Source organism: Rousettus aegyptiacus, unplaced genomic scaffold, assembly GCF_014176215.1.
Source record: "Rousettus aegyptiacus isolate mRouAeg1 unplaced genomic scaffold, mRouAeg1.p scaffold_m13_p_7, whole genome shotgun sequence".
Taxonomy (NCBI): domain Eukaryota; kingdom Metazoa; phylum Chordata; class Mammalia; order Chiroptera; family Pteropodidae; genus Rousettus; species Rousettus aegyptiacus.
The window spans coordinates 24,901,171-24,917,156 of NW_023416310.1; the positions used below are offsets into that span (position 1 = coordinate 24,901,171).

At 36.8% G+C, this 15,986-nt stretch overlaps 1 protein-coding gene across 4 annotated transcripts in view; it reads left to right on the top strand.

The window, feature by feature from the left end:
- The first annotated feature begins 1,596 nt into the window (after window positions 1-1,596).
- The window catches only part of EML4 (EMAP like 4), a 130,172-nt gene continuing 115,782 nt past the window's right edge, over window positions 1,597-15,986 (top strand). For 3 of the 4 annotated variants that reach the window (XM_016142247.2, XM_036224759.1, XM_036224761.1), the window contains exon 1: window positions 1,598-1,918. In XM_016142247.2, coding sequence (XP_015997733.2) covers window positions 1,894-1,918 — 25 coding nt within the window. In that variant the 5' untranslated portion in view covers window positions 1,598-1,893. Of the gene's footprint in view, window positions 1,919-15,986 lie in introns of all 4 variants that reach the window. The other variant, XM_036224760.1, reaches the window with a different exon arrangement.

Here is a 15,986-nt window from a genome sequence, read left to right on the forward strand (position 1 = left end):
TGTGGATCCTTCTTGAGTTAAAAATATACATATGTAACCAATATATCAATGCAAGTTCCTAATATTTTAACAGGCATATTATTTTAATAGACATAAGACATAGAGTGTTGCAGGCAGACACAGAAGAGCAACTGTCAGAATCAAAACTTTTAAGGGCATAGCAGAAGAAACTTTGGGTAAATAATTTAATTTTGAAGTAGGTTAGTCTCTAACCTGAATATATTTGGCTGCCTTATGGCCAGTCTTCACATAGTATGGTATTTGGAAGACACAGATCTGATATCCTAAGAAGAAATGAAAAATAATTTAGATTTTTAGGAAAGATTTTAAAAGAGGCACCAAAGGGGAAAAGTACACTGCCAGACAGCAACAAAATGTTTAACAATCCTTTCAACCATATAACCATATAATTCCTTTTAGTCCCTATCACTATGACTATTGCTACCTCATATTTCTCATCTCCTTTGTTCAACTGTCCCTCTCCTGCAACTCTCTCTAGAATGACTTATTCTCCCCTCCCTAGCTTAGTTCTTTATTATTGTACAGATTATTTTAGTTCCTGCATACCTTAAGTTCTCCTCTTTTAACTATTATTTTGTTCTATACAACCAAGTCCCAGTAGGGACTTTGGAAACCACAGGAAGGTCTTTAGGAGGATGGTGAACAGAGGTGGGTGGGGGAGGGAGGAGGAAGATGAAGGCTGTGTATATGTATGTGTTTTAAGTCCAGTTTTCCCATTTGCAAATGAATAAAGTGAGGCCCAAATAAATTTAGCGACTTGACACTCGTCTTGTGAGTCACATGGAGTTAGGCCTATAATTCAGGCTTCATTTTAATCTTTTGTTAGAATTCCCTAGTAGGCAATACTCTGATCTTCCCTATAAGGGTTTGCTTTGCGTTCCTGGTGGAAAAGAAATCAGGGGTGTTAAGAAGCCCGAGTTCTTGCTCTGTTTCTACCAGGCTCCATAACTTTGGGCAGGTCATGTTCTTTCTAAGGCTCAGTGTCCTCCCTACAGGGGAGACAAGATGAACTCTTGGGTCCTGTCCAGCACTAACTTTCCTTCCTACTGATCTGTCTTGGGTCCTGCAGCTGTAGCAGTGGTGGCCTTAAGTTAGTAAGGAAGACGTGCTCCTATTTGTCCCTCACCCAAGTGGGGCGAGGGTGATCCCAGGAAAGAAGGGATCCCTTTCCACACTTGGTTATCTCTTTTGTGTCTTCCTATTACCCACGGGGTGCCCATCTCCTGTCAAGGGGGCGGCCCAGACTTGGGCTCCTCTGGGCCTCTGCGGCCTCTCCAAGGGCTGCGATGAGAGAGTATTCTTCCATGCTCTTAGGGTCCCAGGGTAGAGACCACCCCTTATTCCAGTCCATTCGGAACCAGTTTCCAGACCCAAGAGTCCCAGACCTTCAGCAGGCCCACCGCGCAAACGAAGACATCTGCCCACGCGAGGTAGAAGGAATCCAAAGCACAGGCAAGGTGAGAAGGGTCTTCAAGGCCCCGCCTCCGTGCCGTCACGTGAGAGGCGGAGTCGGAAACGTGACGGCGTGCGCGGGGGAGGAGCTCCTGCTGCGCGCGGGCGCGGGGGCGGGGCGCGGCGCGGCGCGGCGCGGCGCGGCGCGGAGCTCGCGGCTGCTGCCTGGGAGGGAGGCCGGGCAGGCGGCGGATCGTTGCGGCTCTCAACCTGACGTGGAAGTGGCTCTGGCGGACGCGGCTAAGTGTCCCGGGGCGGACAGACGGGACGACGGATAGGAGGACGACGGAGGCGGGGGCTGGGAGTCGAGCCAGGCGACCTGAAGCGCGAGTGGGTCAGGCTCCGCGTCGGCCACTCTGCCGGTCCGCTGAATGAAGTGCCCGCCCCGCTGAGCCCCGAGCGCGGCGCTTTCCCCGCAAGATGGACGGTTTCGCCGGTAGCCTCGGTGAGTACGGCTAGGGAATCCTCCCTCTCCTGCGCAGGGTGGAAACCTTGTCATTTCTACATACAGCCCAGGCCCTGCTCTCCACCCTGCCCCTCGGGATGGCACTAGTTCCACTGCACATGTTCCCCTCGAGGCTGCCGCCCCTGTACAGACTCCGGTGGATTCTGAACCCCTCCCCCGTAGCCCAGCCCTCAGCAAGCCCCTCCTTTGCTCCCAGCGCCCCCTTCAGTGCCTGGCCCTCTTTCCCCCAAATGGGAACCCCTTCTCTCAGAGGCTCCAATAGCTGGTACCCTTCTCCCCGCACACTCGCGGATCCCCCCCACAAACCCACCTTCATGGTTGGGACACCCCTTTCTCAAACCCTGACCCCTCTTTTCACAGTACAACATTCCTTCCCTTTTCCACATACCGAACTCTCTTTCCGAGTAGGGATATATCCCTTACCCACAGAGAAGCTCCTTTTTGGTATAGAGATCCCCATTCCCTTTTCAGGAAGGGGGCATACCCCCCAGTCTTTACTTGAAGTTTGGAGATTTCTTTTAAGTACCTCTTAGAGTAACTGACTTCCTTTCACTCTCTCCACTTCTCTGAACATTTAGCAGTGGTGGAGAGAACCAGAAACATTGAAGCATCATTTGCCTAATACAGGAAAGGAAGAGGTACATCTGTGTTGGGGGACCCTCTTTAAGAGGAGTGAAAGCAGAAGTATTTTCTGGCTCTGCAAGCATTCTGGGGAGAAGTAATCCTGCCCGGTGAATCCATAGGAAAGGGGGCCTCTGTCAGGGAAAGAAAAGATTCTCCATTTTTGGAATATGTTGTCTTTATGGAATGGAAAAGAGAAGAGGTTATTAAGTAGGCTAAAGTATCCTTTCAGTGTTCCCTTTCACCCAAATAAAGGTAGTAAATTTTGTAACTGGCTAAGGGAATCAGAGCTAAGGCTGGTACTCAGGGCCCCATAACCTGTGTCTGGAATTACTATTCTTTGAGGCCCTTGAAATCTGGTAAAGATTGAGCTCTCCTGTTATGATGGTGAGAGAAATAGTTTCTGCTTTGGCTGATACTGTAGTTATGTGATACCTGCTGCTGGCTTTGTATTTTGAGTATTTTATTTGGAGGTGGTTTGTATTCAGACACCTTTCTTTTGCATTTCTTGAGCAAAATCCCTAGTTCATGTTCATGGATCAGTACGTGATCTGGCCTGAGGCCATACTTTATTCAGACATGTTGGGATTAGATGGATACTTTAAAGTAAAAAAGTAAGTCAAAGAGTAATGGACACATTATAAGTAGTAAATAGTAAAAACCATAATTTGGGCCTTTTGTTTGAGAAGAAAAAAACACATTAATTAGAGTGCTTTGTGAAATCCTAAAATAGGACGCTGAGTGTTACTCTTTCCTTCCAAAAGGCACCTGTTGTCCATTATCTAACCTTTGATGTCTTATAATTCCTTACATAGTGAGGTGGTTTCATTCTTGGGCTCCTTTGAAACAGGCATCAACTTTTCACTGCCCCTCCCCCCTTTTATAGCCTCATGCCTGGATTTATTTGCCAGTTATATCAGACTGAAAGACTTGTCTTATGTGATCACAAATGGGTGATCATAAGCAAAAATGGTAGAGTCTTAGGGGATTTTGGGCGGGGGGTGGGGGATGATGGGGCGGGGTGCTGACCTGTCTCTGCACTGTTGGCTCCTCACCCTATAGGAGTAGTGGCTACTCACAGAATCAGCTGTTATACTTCTCTCCTGTTAGTTTTGGGGACTTTCGGAAGGCTTGCCAAAGCTTCATCTTCTGTTAAGTGTTTTGAGGGAGCCTTTCTTAACAGTTGGAGGCACTTAAATTTATTTTGTGGACATGCCTTATTAAATAACTTTATCCCTTGTTATCCAGTTCATAAAGCAGCTTATCTGAGAGACTGAAAGATGAAGATGAATTGCAGTTGGGGTGCCCAGGTTTCATAAAGTGTTAGAGCTGATGTTGAATTTTTTCTTACTCATTTAATGCCATCCTTTGGGTAGTATATTAATGAAATCTTTACTTTCTTTACATACGTTATTGATCAGGAACAGAGATGATGTTGGTTTCTAAAGGGAAGAACCTGTGTCAGCAGAGAAGGAAAGAAATGATTCTTGTCAGTATTTCTGGAGCTACTCCAGATGAAGATACTTTTCAGCAGGAGTTCTGTGCTTTCTCTTTCTGTCCCCCTTGTAAGAGTAAAACTAGGCCCCATCTTAATTGAAACCTTAAAGAGTTGGAGTGGGGGAGGGGTAGTGCTGGTGTCTTTTACTGGTAGCCTTTAAGCAGAGCTTTGCTCAGCTCTTGCCAAATTGCTTGTTTCTGTTCCCTGCAGTTCATTAGTCTAGAGCTTAGAGTTATATTGATCTTTATTTTATCATCAAGAGAACCATGAATGTAAAGGCAAGCATTTGTATTCTAGTAGATGTTTAAAAACTATTATTTAACCAAACAAGAATTCAAAATATGTGTAGTTCTTCTGGAGTCACAAGTATTGAAAGTGTTTATTCTCAAGGAACTGTACATGCGTATCTCCTTTTATATACTAAATGGGTTCTTGAAAAAAATGAGAACTATATTTTTATAAGCAGAAAAGTTGAGCGCATTATAAATGGAATGGTTCTAGAGAAACTGATTATTTAAGGGAATCATGGCGAATCACTTTGTAAGTGAAAAACTTTTAAACTGTACCCTTGATGAGTGTTTAGATAAGGGAAACACTATAATGTGCATTTTATAAGCTCTCTAAAATGGCAGTTAAAACTGTTAGTAGTGGTTTTTGAAATCACTGAGGAGAATGTTAAGTGATTGATTGGTCATGTTATATGTGCCACACTGAAATATATATACCTGTCGTATTTTGTTTTACGTAAAAACAACTAAAGGATGCTTTTAATCTCTGCAGCTGGTGAATTTCAGGCAACTTGGCTGGCAGGTGCTTGTACTCTGGAATTTCCCTTGGGCTAGTATCTTTTAGTTTACGAATTATGATAATTAAAAGGCAGCACTTTGGAAACAACAGTTTAAAAACTTATTTGGGGGAAAGTACCCTTAACAATCTTATCTTGATGTCCTGCCTCTAACTCACTATATAACTATACACATACACACACTTACAAAATGTATATAGAGTATATATTTTAAATCTCAGGTATATGTGCAAAGTCGAGAACTAGTAACGCAGTTTCATAAGGCAGGGGTTAGGTGCATTTCAGGCTTCATCTCAGCAGTCTCTTTTTTATAATAAAGGCTTTAATTTTAATACTTTTGTCTTGGAATTCACCTAGAGGTTAGTAGGTGTTTGCACTTTAAAGGAAGCATACAGTTAGTTAATTATTTCAGTTTTAACTTTCTGCTCTGAAGGTTTAAAAAAACCCAAAAGAAAATTCAAAAACTTTTTAAAGAAAAATTCTAATGAATGAAACTGTAGGATTAATATCTGTAAGAAACATAACATTCTGCGTGCAGGATATATGAACAAATAGTAGCAATATGCTTCAATTTATGAACTATTTTAAGAAAATAGTCTTTAACATCACGATAGTAGAACCATGATTCTTATATATATACTCTTGCTTTCTTAAAAGAACAGCGTGTGATTTTTACATATTAATTTAGTCTAAAGCATTAATATATTTAGTCATAAAATGTTTCTTATGAAATAACATTTGAGGAATTTTTTCTTACCATTTAATTTCTTACTGGTTGTCTCTTGTAGGGCTCAAGGTAGGCTTAAGTTATATAACATGACATGAATAGTAACTCTTAAATGGTTACTACAGCATCTATAACATGAGTTAGCTAGAGTATTTCTTAACATGTATATGAATTAACCTTTTTTTGTGACCAGTACTGTACTTGGTTCTTAGGGGAAGGACAAATATAAGACATGCTGCTTGCCCTTTAGAAGTTTACGATCTGATTTTAAATAGATATCTAAAGATGTTTAAGCATAAGTAAAGTACCAGAAATGGTAGTGGGAGTAGGGGGAAAGCACCGTTTAGAATACCATGCAATGTATTAAGCATGTAACTTGTGAGAGAACATTTGCAGATTGCTAAATTTATCTCTGTAGAGCCTGGTTTTTTTAAAACAATGAAGTTATTTATTTAGCAGTTCAGATATTAGGGAATAATATTACTAGGTCTTTTTTTTTTTTTTTTGCCTGTGTTTAAATTTCAGTAACGTGGAAAAAGTACTATATTAATTTTATGTATGTGAGTTCATTTCTAAAACATAAAACTTAAATGTTCATAAGAAATTTGAGAACATTTTTATTTTAAAATAAATGGATTCTAAGACTTTTAAAAAGTCTAAGGAAAATAATCTACTTCATCAGCTATTACCTCAGTGTGTAGATATCCAAATCTATAGTATATTTTAACATCTGTGTATGATCTTATGTCCTATAATTTGAGCTGTCACAGACTATTATAAATGCCTTAACTTTGTATATTGCTGTTTATGAAAACCTTTATCTTATTTAATCTGCACACTAACCTGGAGAGAGAAGAAATGATTCCCTTTTTGTAGATGAGGAAACCGAAGTTCAGAGAGGTAGCCATTTTTTTAAAGACTATTTGAATCCAGATTTTTTCCTCTTTTTTTTTTTTTTTTTTTGGTTGGAGAGCCTAACTTGTCAGGCTTGTATTCATATTTAAAAAAAAAAAGGAAAATACAGTACAAAAAATGAAAGAAAAATGCATTATCTTTTTTCTAGCTCATCTGTATGCATCTGACATTAACATGTTGATATACTTGTTTTTAGTCTTTTTTTACATAGTTAAATTCATGCTATGTATACATGTGCATTCTGGGTTTTTCATTGGATCCTAGCCTTTTTTTTTTTTTTTTTAACTTGAACTCAGATTTTTCTGCTAGAGCTCAATGTTCTTTTCTCTGCCCCATTCGTGACTTCTCATAATCCAGCTGGTGCATCAAATCTAACATACCTGAATCTGAACTACTCTTCCGCCAAATCAGCTGCTTTTCCTTCTTTTCCACTGTCCGTACATAACATCCAGCTTTGAAATCTCAGAATCATGTTTGATTCCTTGCCATTTTTGCCTGCCACATTAAAATCTCTTCTAAGACTTGTCAATTCTTGTCACCTTCTCATCCCTTACTTTCCTTTTTCACCACCACAGTTCAAATATTTACTATTCCCTGTTTGGATTATTACGTAGCCTCAAGAACCTCCACTTGTCCAATTTATTTGGGGGTGGGCGGCTTCAAATTAGTCCTCCTAAAGCATTCAGGGTGGGGATCACTTCATGGATTGTGTAAATGTCTGACTTTAAAATTAGAAAAAAACCTTCCTAAAGCAGCACATTGATGGTGCCATTCACTCTCTTAGTTTGTTCCATTTCCTTAGTCACTACATTCAAACATTTTAGCCTTGTTCTCAAGGTCCTTCATTATCTCTTTCTACTCTTTTAACATATTTCCTGAATTTTTTTGGTACTTTTTCATCCCTGTGACTATTCTCAGTACCCTTCAAGGCCCAACTCAAATATGCCTATCTAAACATCCTTCCTTATTTGTTCCCTTTCATTTTCAGCCCAAAGTTTTTACCCTTGAACTTTTAACATAGGAACATTCTTAGGGCACTTGTCACAGAATCTCTTCTTAGAAGGTCGAAGTAATTAATAAGTCTTAAAATTGTCTTATTCCCTAGCCAAATTATAAACCCGTTGAAGACTTACACTTTGAAATCTTACAGTAGAGCAGTGGAGATTTCATGCTCCAGTAAATTTGGGGACCAGTATATAATTATTAACCTAACAACTTTTTGCTTTCACCATTATTTCATAGAAGAAATAACATTTGAAGACCAAAAAAATTATCGTACACAATCTCAGAATAGAGTCCTTTAAAAAATTACTTATTACGTTGTTCTTAGTTTTCTGATTTCTCCTGAAGTGAGTGAAAACTTTATTCCAGATTGTGTTAGATGTCTGATAAAGAGCTCTGTGCCAGATTCTGGGGTAGTGTTTTTCAAGTGCAGGACTTGTCCATGACCTATTATTATAGATTTAGAAGTCAATTTATTTGGGGTAAGACCAACATTAAAAATAATAAAGAAGAGGAAAGGAAGAAAGATTATAAAATATTGGTGCTTCATATGATATTTCTTCAAGAAACTTCAGTTTTATATGTTTGCCGTAGTATTGCAACGTAGAATTTATCTCTTACAGTGGGTCACAATCAGATGAAAGATACACTTTTAGTGGCTAATGCCTGTTTTTGAGAGATGAAGTGGGAGGCTGACATACATGAAAAGTGGATACATAATCAAATAATTATAATAAGTTGTGTGCTCTGCTTTTGAAGGTTTTAGAATCTTGAGTATGATTTTAGTTAATATCAGCAGCAAAAATAATGTAGTTCTAGAATCAGTGTAGTTGAGGCAAATTTAACGTGTAGAAATGTGGTTTTATAAAACTGATAATAGGCTGGAGTGTGTCATTTACTGTGCAAAAGGATTTTTACCATATTGTGTTTTTATCTTTGCTGATGAAGTTGGCTGTGTCTTGACTGGTTCTCTACTTCATTAGCTATGTAAAATCTATCTTTAAGACATGGCTCAAGTACATTGTTTTTTTTTCCTGGAAGAAGCACCTGATTTTTCTAGCCTTGCACGTAAACCATTGCACTGTAGTGCTCCTCAAGTGGAAGAGGTTTACACCTAAGGGATCTGGGAGTGTAGCCAAAAGTTGGAGTCTGTTTAACTTAAAAATTCATATGATAATTTTGCTGCCATTATAATAAGGATTGGTTCAGACAGGAATCATCGATAGATGCTAAATATAGAGAGATATTTTGATGAAAGCAGGATGTTTGCATGGTCTTAAATATCTCCCTATGTATTGCTTATTAGTTGCAAAGGGAAAAAAATAGTAACTCTATACAGTGGTGAAATCAGATAACACCTTGAGTGCATGATCAAAATAAATAGCACCAGTGGACATTGTGTGCCTTTGAAGGTGATGCCCAAGATCACATCACTTATGTAGTTCTCCAGCCAGGAATGCATAACCTGAATCTAATCATGAGGAAACATTGAACTCCAAATGAGGAAAATCCTATTTTTTAAAAGGATAGGGAGACTACTTTTTTTTTTTGTTAAAGTTAATGCTATAAAACTAAGGAAGGCTATGGAAATGTTCCAGATTAAAGGAGACTAAAGAGACATGACAACTACTTGCAATATCTGATCCTGGACAGGATCTTGTATTAGAGGGGAAAATGCTATAAAGGATATTATTGGATTACTTTGGCAAAATAGAATGCGCATGGTAGATTAAAGAAAAGCATTGCATCAATGTTAAATTTACTGAAGTTGATACCTATCTTAAGGTTATATAAGAGAATATTTTTATTCTTAGGCAATACACACTGAAGTTTTTAGGAATAAAGAAAGGGCTATGATGTATGGAACTTACTTATATGGTTCAGGAAAATTTATGTAATATGTATGCGTGTTTTATATATGTATATATATATGTCTATATGTATACATAGCTGTATATATATATAGAAGGTGGGAGCAAAGGAGGCTGGGAGGATCCTCTTGTACAAATAAATGCCCGAAATGTTAATAAAAGGTGGATTTGGGAGAACTATATGGATTTTTATATATTTTTCTTAACGTATTTTCTGTAAGCTTGAAATTATTTTCAAATGAAAAGTTAAAATCATAACTTTGCATTCTATCCCATAATACAGCATTTAAAAAATATAGAAATATCTGCTGTCCTAGAAAATTCCAGACAAACTCTTTGGATAAACTGTGGCTCCAAGAATATGTTCCATGTATATCATGTGGTTTCCTTTTATCCTTAGGTCTCAGTTTGAGAAACATGCCTCTGGGCCAGAGGCAGCTGTGGTTCAAATTTAGCCAACAGACATGTTTTCTTTGGCCCCTTTGAGTGTTTTAAAAATTGGGAAATTTCACATAAAAATCTGGATCTTTGGTTTCTCTCAAAAAATGGAATGATCTTGCTACTTAGGGCTTGCATTCCAGATGATGTATATATTCACTAAGTGGTGTTTCAGGTAGGCAGCCTCAGTCCCTACCTAACACCTGGTTTGTTTCAGGTATTTACTGTTTGGCCTCTGTAGGCATATGTTTGCAGCCTTTACCTAGCTAAAGAGATGGGGTGTCTGTTTTTTTAATGCTCATAATGATTTCAGAATTAAGTTGCTGAACTGATGGCTTATCTATTACCTACCTGCTAACTTTTCTTTTGATTATCCTATAAATAAGGACATTATCCTACCTAACCTTACTACAACCAAGAAAATCAGGAAATTGATGTTACCAATCCTCAGACCCATTCAGGTGTTGCTAATTGTTTTAATGTCTTTTGTAGCGAAAGGATCCAATTCCGAATTAAATGTTGCATTTAGTGGTCATGCCTCCTTAGTTGGCTTCAATATGGAACAGTTCCTTAGTCTTTCCTTGGGTTTCATAACCTTGACACTTCGCAAGATTACAAGCCAGTTGTTTTGTACACTTCCTAAATTTGATGTTTCCTTCTTATTAGATTCAAGTTACGTATCTTTGGCACAAATGCCACATAAGCGAAGCTGTGTTTTGTCTCATTGTATCCTGTCAGGTGTCACACGATTTAGATTTGTCCCATTACTTGTGATGTCCATTTTGATCACTTTATTAAGGTGGTGTCTGCTAGGCTTTTCTACTGTAAAATTACCTTTTTAAAAAATCTTTGTAATTAATAAGTATTTTGTAAGTGGTGCTTTTAAACTTCGTAAATATTCTCTTCCTCATCAGGCCTTCAATTTACCGGTAAATTTTATCTGTATGGACTCAGGTATCCTGTTTTTTTTAATAGCTGACAGTACAGTTCATCGCTATTTATTTTGAAGCTCAAATTGGCACCATTTGGGCTACTGGGTGTCCATTCACACTGACTTCTGCATTCTTTTGACATGTTCCCATCATTTTTTGAGGACTTTCTTTTTGACACAATGAGATGATTTAGGTACACAATTCAGCCCATAATAACATGCATATGTATTTTATATAATTTTAATTATGGTTCAGGTTTGAATTAAGTAATTTTAAGTTAGTGAATATTTTTTATGATTCTTTAGTAATTTTGTAACTGCATATTTTATCTTACAATTAAACATTGTGTTAAACACATGGACTAGACCATTAATGTAAATTAATATAAGGTATTTGTTGTAAATGAGAAGTCATTCAGGATTATATTTCTTGCTGTCATATTTCTATATTTAAACAATCAGCAATTAACTTAGAGCAAGATACTTTTAGGTGGTATGTGTGAGGGGGTCGGGTACAAGGAAATATGTTTAAGCAACGAGATCAACTGTTTTCTTCCACTTAAAATATTGTTATCTTTTTCAGCAAGTATAAATATAAACTTTAATGTATCATATTCCATTATTTTAACATCTGTTCTTCGTAGGCTGTGTATATAGAACATAATTTAACTTATTCTTGATGACTGATATTGGTTATTATGAGCATTAAACATGGTTCTGTACTGTAATACAGTGCTGCCTTCAAGAGTTATTTGTGTAGGGCTATTTTCTCTGTATACTAAATGACCCTATAGTTGTAATGTCTTTACTATTGCTTGTCACCTAGTGTCAGTGTGCTTTACCCCTTCCTCTCTATTATTTTTTAAAAATATCACCCATAATATTTGAGTTTTTATCTCTTGGAAGGACTCTTTCATTGTCAGACCTAAAATTTGACAGTAATTTCTTAATATCAAATATATAGTCAAATATCCCTGGTTTTCTCAGAAATGTCATTTTACAGTAGTTTATTTAAATTGGGATTTAAATGGATTTGTACATTGCATTTGGCTGCTATGTCTCGTCTTTTAATCTGTAATTCCCCTTTTTTTCTTTGCAATTTGTTGAAACTAGACCTTTTGTTAGAATTTTTTTTAAACACAAGTGCCGATTGTATGCTTTGGTGTTATTTAACATGTTTCTTTGTCTTCTGTACCTTTAAGTTGAAACTTATGGATTTTTATATATTTGATGGATTTCTGTCTGTTACTGTTACTTTACTTTTTGATGCTCAGATTTTCTCATTTTTGGCCTGTAAGAGCATCTTCAGATTGACTCCTGAGTCCTGATCCTAGTGATCTTTGATGACTTCCTTGCTTTCTGATTGACAGGATGCTCACTTTTCTTTTATATTTCCTACTTCAATTCTATAATCAGCTATTTCTCTAAGAAGTTTTGGTTCTTTGGGCATGCATTGGTATTTTAGACTTTAGAGGTGCTCATTGTTACTAAATTAGTTATTGTTTCTAATCTAGCTTCTCCCCAACCCCCATTTTTAAATCTGCTGTGGTCTGGAAAACCAGATAGCAAAGCTAGTTTGACTTACATCTTATATTGTGTTTTGAACCTCAAAAAGCAAGAACCCAGATTTCAGGGCCTTTGCCTATTTAAGTTGTATGTGTCACCTACAGGGACAGGAGCATACCTAATAAGTATTGCTAATGTTAGTGATAATGTGAATAAAAGGATACCAGATGTTCCTCAGAGTAAAATTTTAGATTTCTGAATGAGGCCCTTAATAAAATGCATGAGCTTTTAGTTCACAAACTTGATGTTACGTATATGTTTTAAATTATAGACCATTTATATTCCCTGTATTTTCGTTTCTTTTGTTAAAATAAATCCTTGGATCAGTGAAATGTTAGTATAGTCACATTATGCTGTATTATATTTGTAATATTCCATAATAAGGATGCACTTTTTCCTTTTTAAAAATATTTTTCTGTGAATACTTTTTCTGACTTTCCAAAATTGATGACTTCCTGTTTTAAAACAACTGTTTAGTGTTGATATCTGATATTTTTCCTTATTTTCCTTAAAGCATTTTTTATACTTGCATACTGGTCTCAAAGTGACTGTCTTATGCTGCTCTTTAAGTTGACAGTATCGTTAGTTGATATGTCAGAGTAAATGGCAAAATTTGTTTGCATTTTTCTTTGAGCCATCTGTTCCAGAAAAGTGTCATAACTGACTTTTGTTGATGAGTAAGTGGGAGGTTTTTGTTTTTTTTAAACTTTAAAGGATATCCTGTTTTCAGTTTAGTTGGGGCATAGTTTTTGATTTACTTTGACTGCTTTGAGTACCTCTTGGCATTCATCTTTAATCCTCTACAGTTATAGTTTAGATGTTTTTGGCACAAACAGTTCCTTGATCTTTAGGACTTAATATTTTGAATTATTTGAGATAATGTGTTGGGGAACAAAGTTTAGAATAAAGAGCTGTTTGGGAAAGTAGTCAGTATTTGACTTCTTGAAGTTTTTGCATGTGAATGAGATTTATAATTATGCATGCAGATACTTGCACACTGAAACTTCTTAGTTATACTATGATGGGACTAAGGTTATGGGTAAGAGGTTCATATAGGCCACTTTTTTGTTTGTTTGTTTCTTGGTCATAAACACGTTCATTAAGTAAATGGGTTTTAATTAGCTTTTTTGGATCACACTCTTTATATACTAAGTGCAGTGGTAAATTGGTGAATGAGACACTCAAAATCCCTGCTCTCATAAAGCTTATATTTCTGTGGGGGATTTAGGCAATATTTATTCAGGAAATATTTATCGAATGCTTGGTATGCGCTCAGCACTCTTCCAGCTATAAACAAAGCCCTTATGAAGCTTATAATGTCGGCTTTTAAAATACAAAGTAGTAAGAATTGTGATGGTGAAGTATAGGAAGCTTTGGAATCATGGAGGGCTGACTACCTTGATAAGCCTTCACGGTTTAGTCTTTTATTTATGTATTTGTTTATTCAAATGCATGTCTTTGTTTAGGGTATAAGCAGAAAAGTAGAGGTCGGGTCACAATGGAACTTTTGGAAACAGTTTAAAGAGGTATCATTCACTTTTTCCCCTACTTCCAGATACCTGAGAAAATTACAAACTACCAATAGAGCTTACTTTGGTTGCAATTTTTTCTACCTGAAGAGGAGCCATTGTCCTCTGTGCCTTCCTGGTGTCATTCTAATTTAAGGCAGTGAATTCAGTATCTTCTATCCTCTCTCTGTTATCTGTTTAATGGTATTTTTTTTTTTTTTAAATATATTTGCTTTAGCTATATCTTTGATGGAGTGTGAGCCCTGTGATTGTTTAGTCTATGATCTGCATTATACTTGCTTTAGGAAACAGTCATTGATACTGTGGTTTATAGACTGCATTTCAAGAAATTTGGTTAAAATGGATAGCTTTTTGAAAAGGAGTAGTGAAGCAAAGTCACTAAGTTATTCATTCAGCTGTGATTTCAGGAACTGTAACACTTTACATAAATTAAACAATAACTTTCTAAAGGACCAAAAACATCTGATTTCAGCTTTAAAAACTGTCAAAGGTAACTGTTAGGTAGATTGAATAAGATTGAAGTTGTTTATTACAACCATTCACATGGGGATGGTGATTATAGTAATGTTTGTGACATCTTTTTGGTGACTGAATTAACTATATCTCCCAGAATGAAAATCTGATAACTCAGCAAATATCTATTCAGCAGCTGCTACACACCAGGAATTGTTTTCATTCTAGGACTGTATCAGGGAACAAAAAGAAAGGAAAATCCCTCCTCTATTGAAGATTATATTATAGAGAGAGGAGATAGACAATAAACAATTTTCATTAAATTATTCACTCTTACGACATCAATGACTCCTGTATAAGCATTGATGTCTGCATTGTCCATTATAAGCATACTATTCTTTTTTCATAGCATAGGTGGTGATATAACATGTGCGAGGTTTGATTGTGTCAGATAAGCTTAGAAGCAATGGGGATGCATCTTGGGGATGCAAAAACAGGTGGGTGAAACTGACAAAGGCTACTTTGTTACTTATGATAGGGTTTTGGAATCTTTCTTAGGTGTTCATTTTTAGATTCTTAATTTGTCGTTTTGTTTCATCATTCATTTTTAAGATTTAGTTTTCTTTAGTACTTTTATATGTTTGGACATGTATTCAGTTTTAATATTTTTTCGTTTTGTTTCATCATTCATTTTTAAGATTTAGTTTTCTTTAGTACTTTTATATGTTTGGACATGTATTCAGTTTTAATATTTTTTCTTATGGAAGAATTTGATTGTATTTCTATAAAATCTTATCTCTTCCCAGCTAAGTTACAATAGGTCACTCACTGTTTGTCAACCTGGATTTCAGAACCCTATTCAGTCACTTAGGAGTATTTCCAGGATGCTGTGGAGATCTCCAAACAGCTGTTTGTGGGTGGTGGTGATGGTAGAGGCAAACAGTGGGTTGCATGACCAGGATGAGGTCACCTCTTTCACCGTCTGGCGCTCTTTCTTTCCGGACCTTAACACCTACTTTGGTACTTAAAAGCAGTTTGGGCTATTTGCTGCACTCTGAACAGTTGCATAGTAGTAGCACCTATAAGATGATGTTAGATGTTTTTTTTTGGATGAGATGCACAGGAATGTGACTATGTCACAGCAATAACAAAGAAGTTGTTTCGGTAGTTTGAAAACCATTGATATGGTTTTAAGTGTTCAGATTTACTTCAGGCAATTGTTTTAATATCTAGAAATTAATTTCTTAGCATTTGATCTTTGTTTACTTATTTAATGTGCATATAGCCACTGGATTATTCTTTCAATACATTTTTATTGTCACTCCCCAGGTTAAAAACGTATCATTTCCGATCAATATGAGATACGCTTAGTTTGGTAACCAAGCTTCCCCGCCACTGACTCCAGCCTTACCTTTTCTGCCTTCCCCCTTAATGCCCTCCTTATTTTTGGAATCTTATGTGGATTCTCTCAGTATCCTTTTTCTTGCCTCACGTTGCTACCTTCTTTCTTCTTATACTATTATAAATTATTTATATGTAATATATATAACAAGATATTGACAGACCTGCCATATATCCTAAGGAAAATGAAAACCAACAGGTAAGATAAAGACACATTTTTTAAGAATTGCGTGAGAAAGTATCTTTAGAATAAGGTTTTGTTAATTTTCTTCGCCTGCTTAATTGTCTAT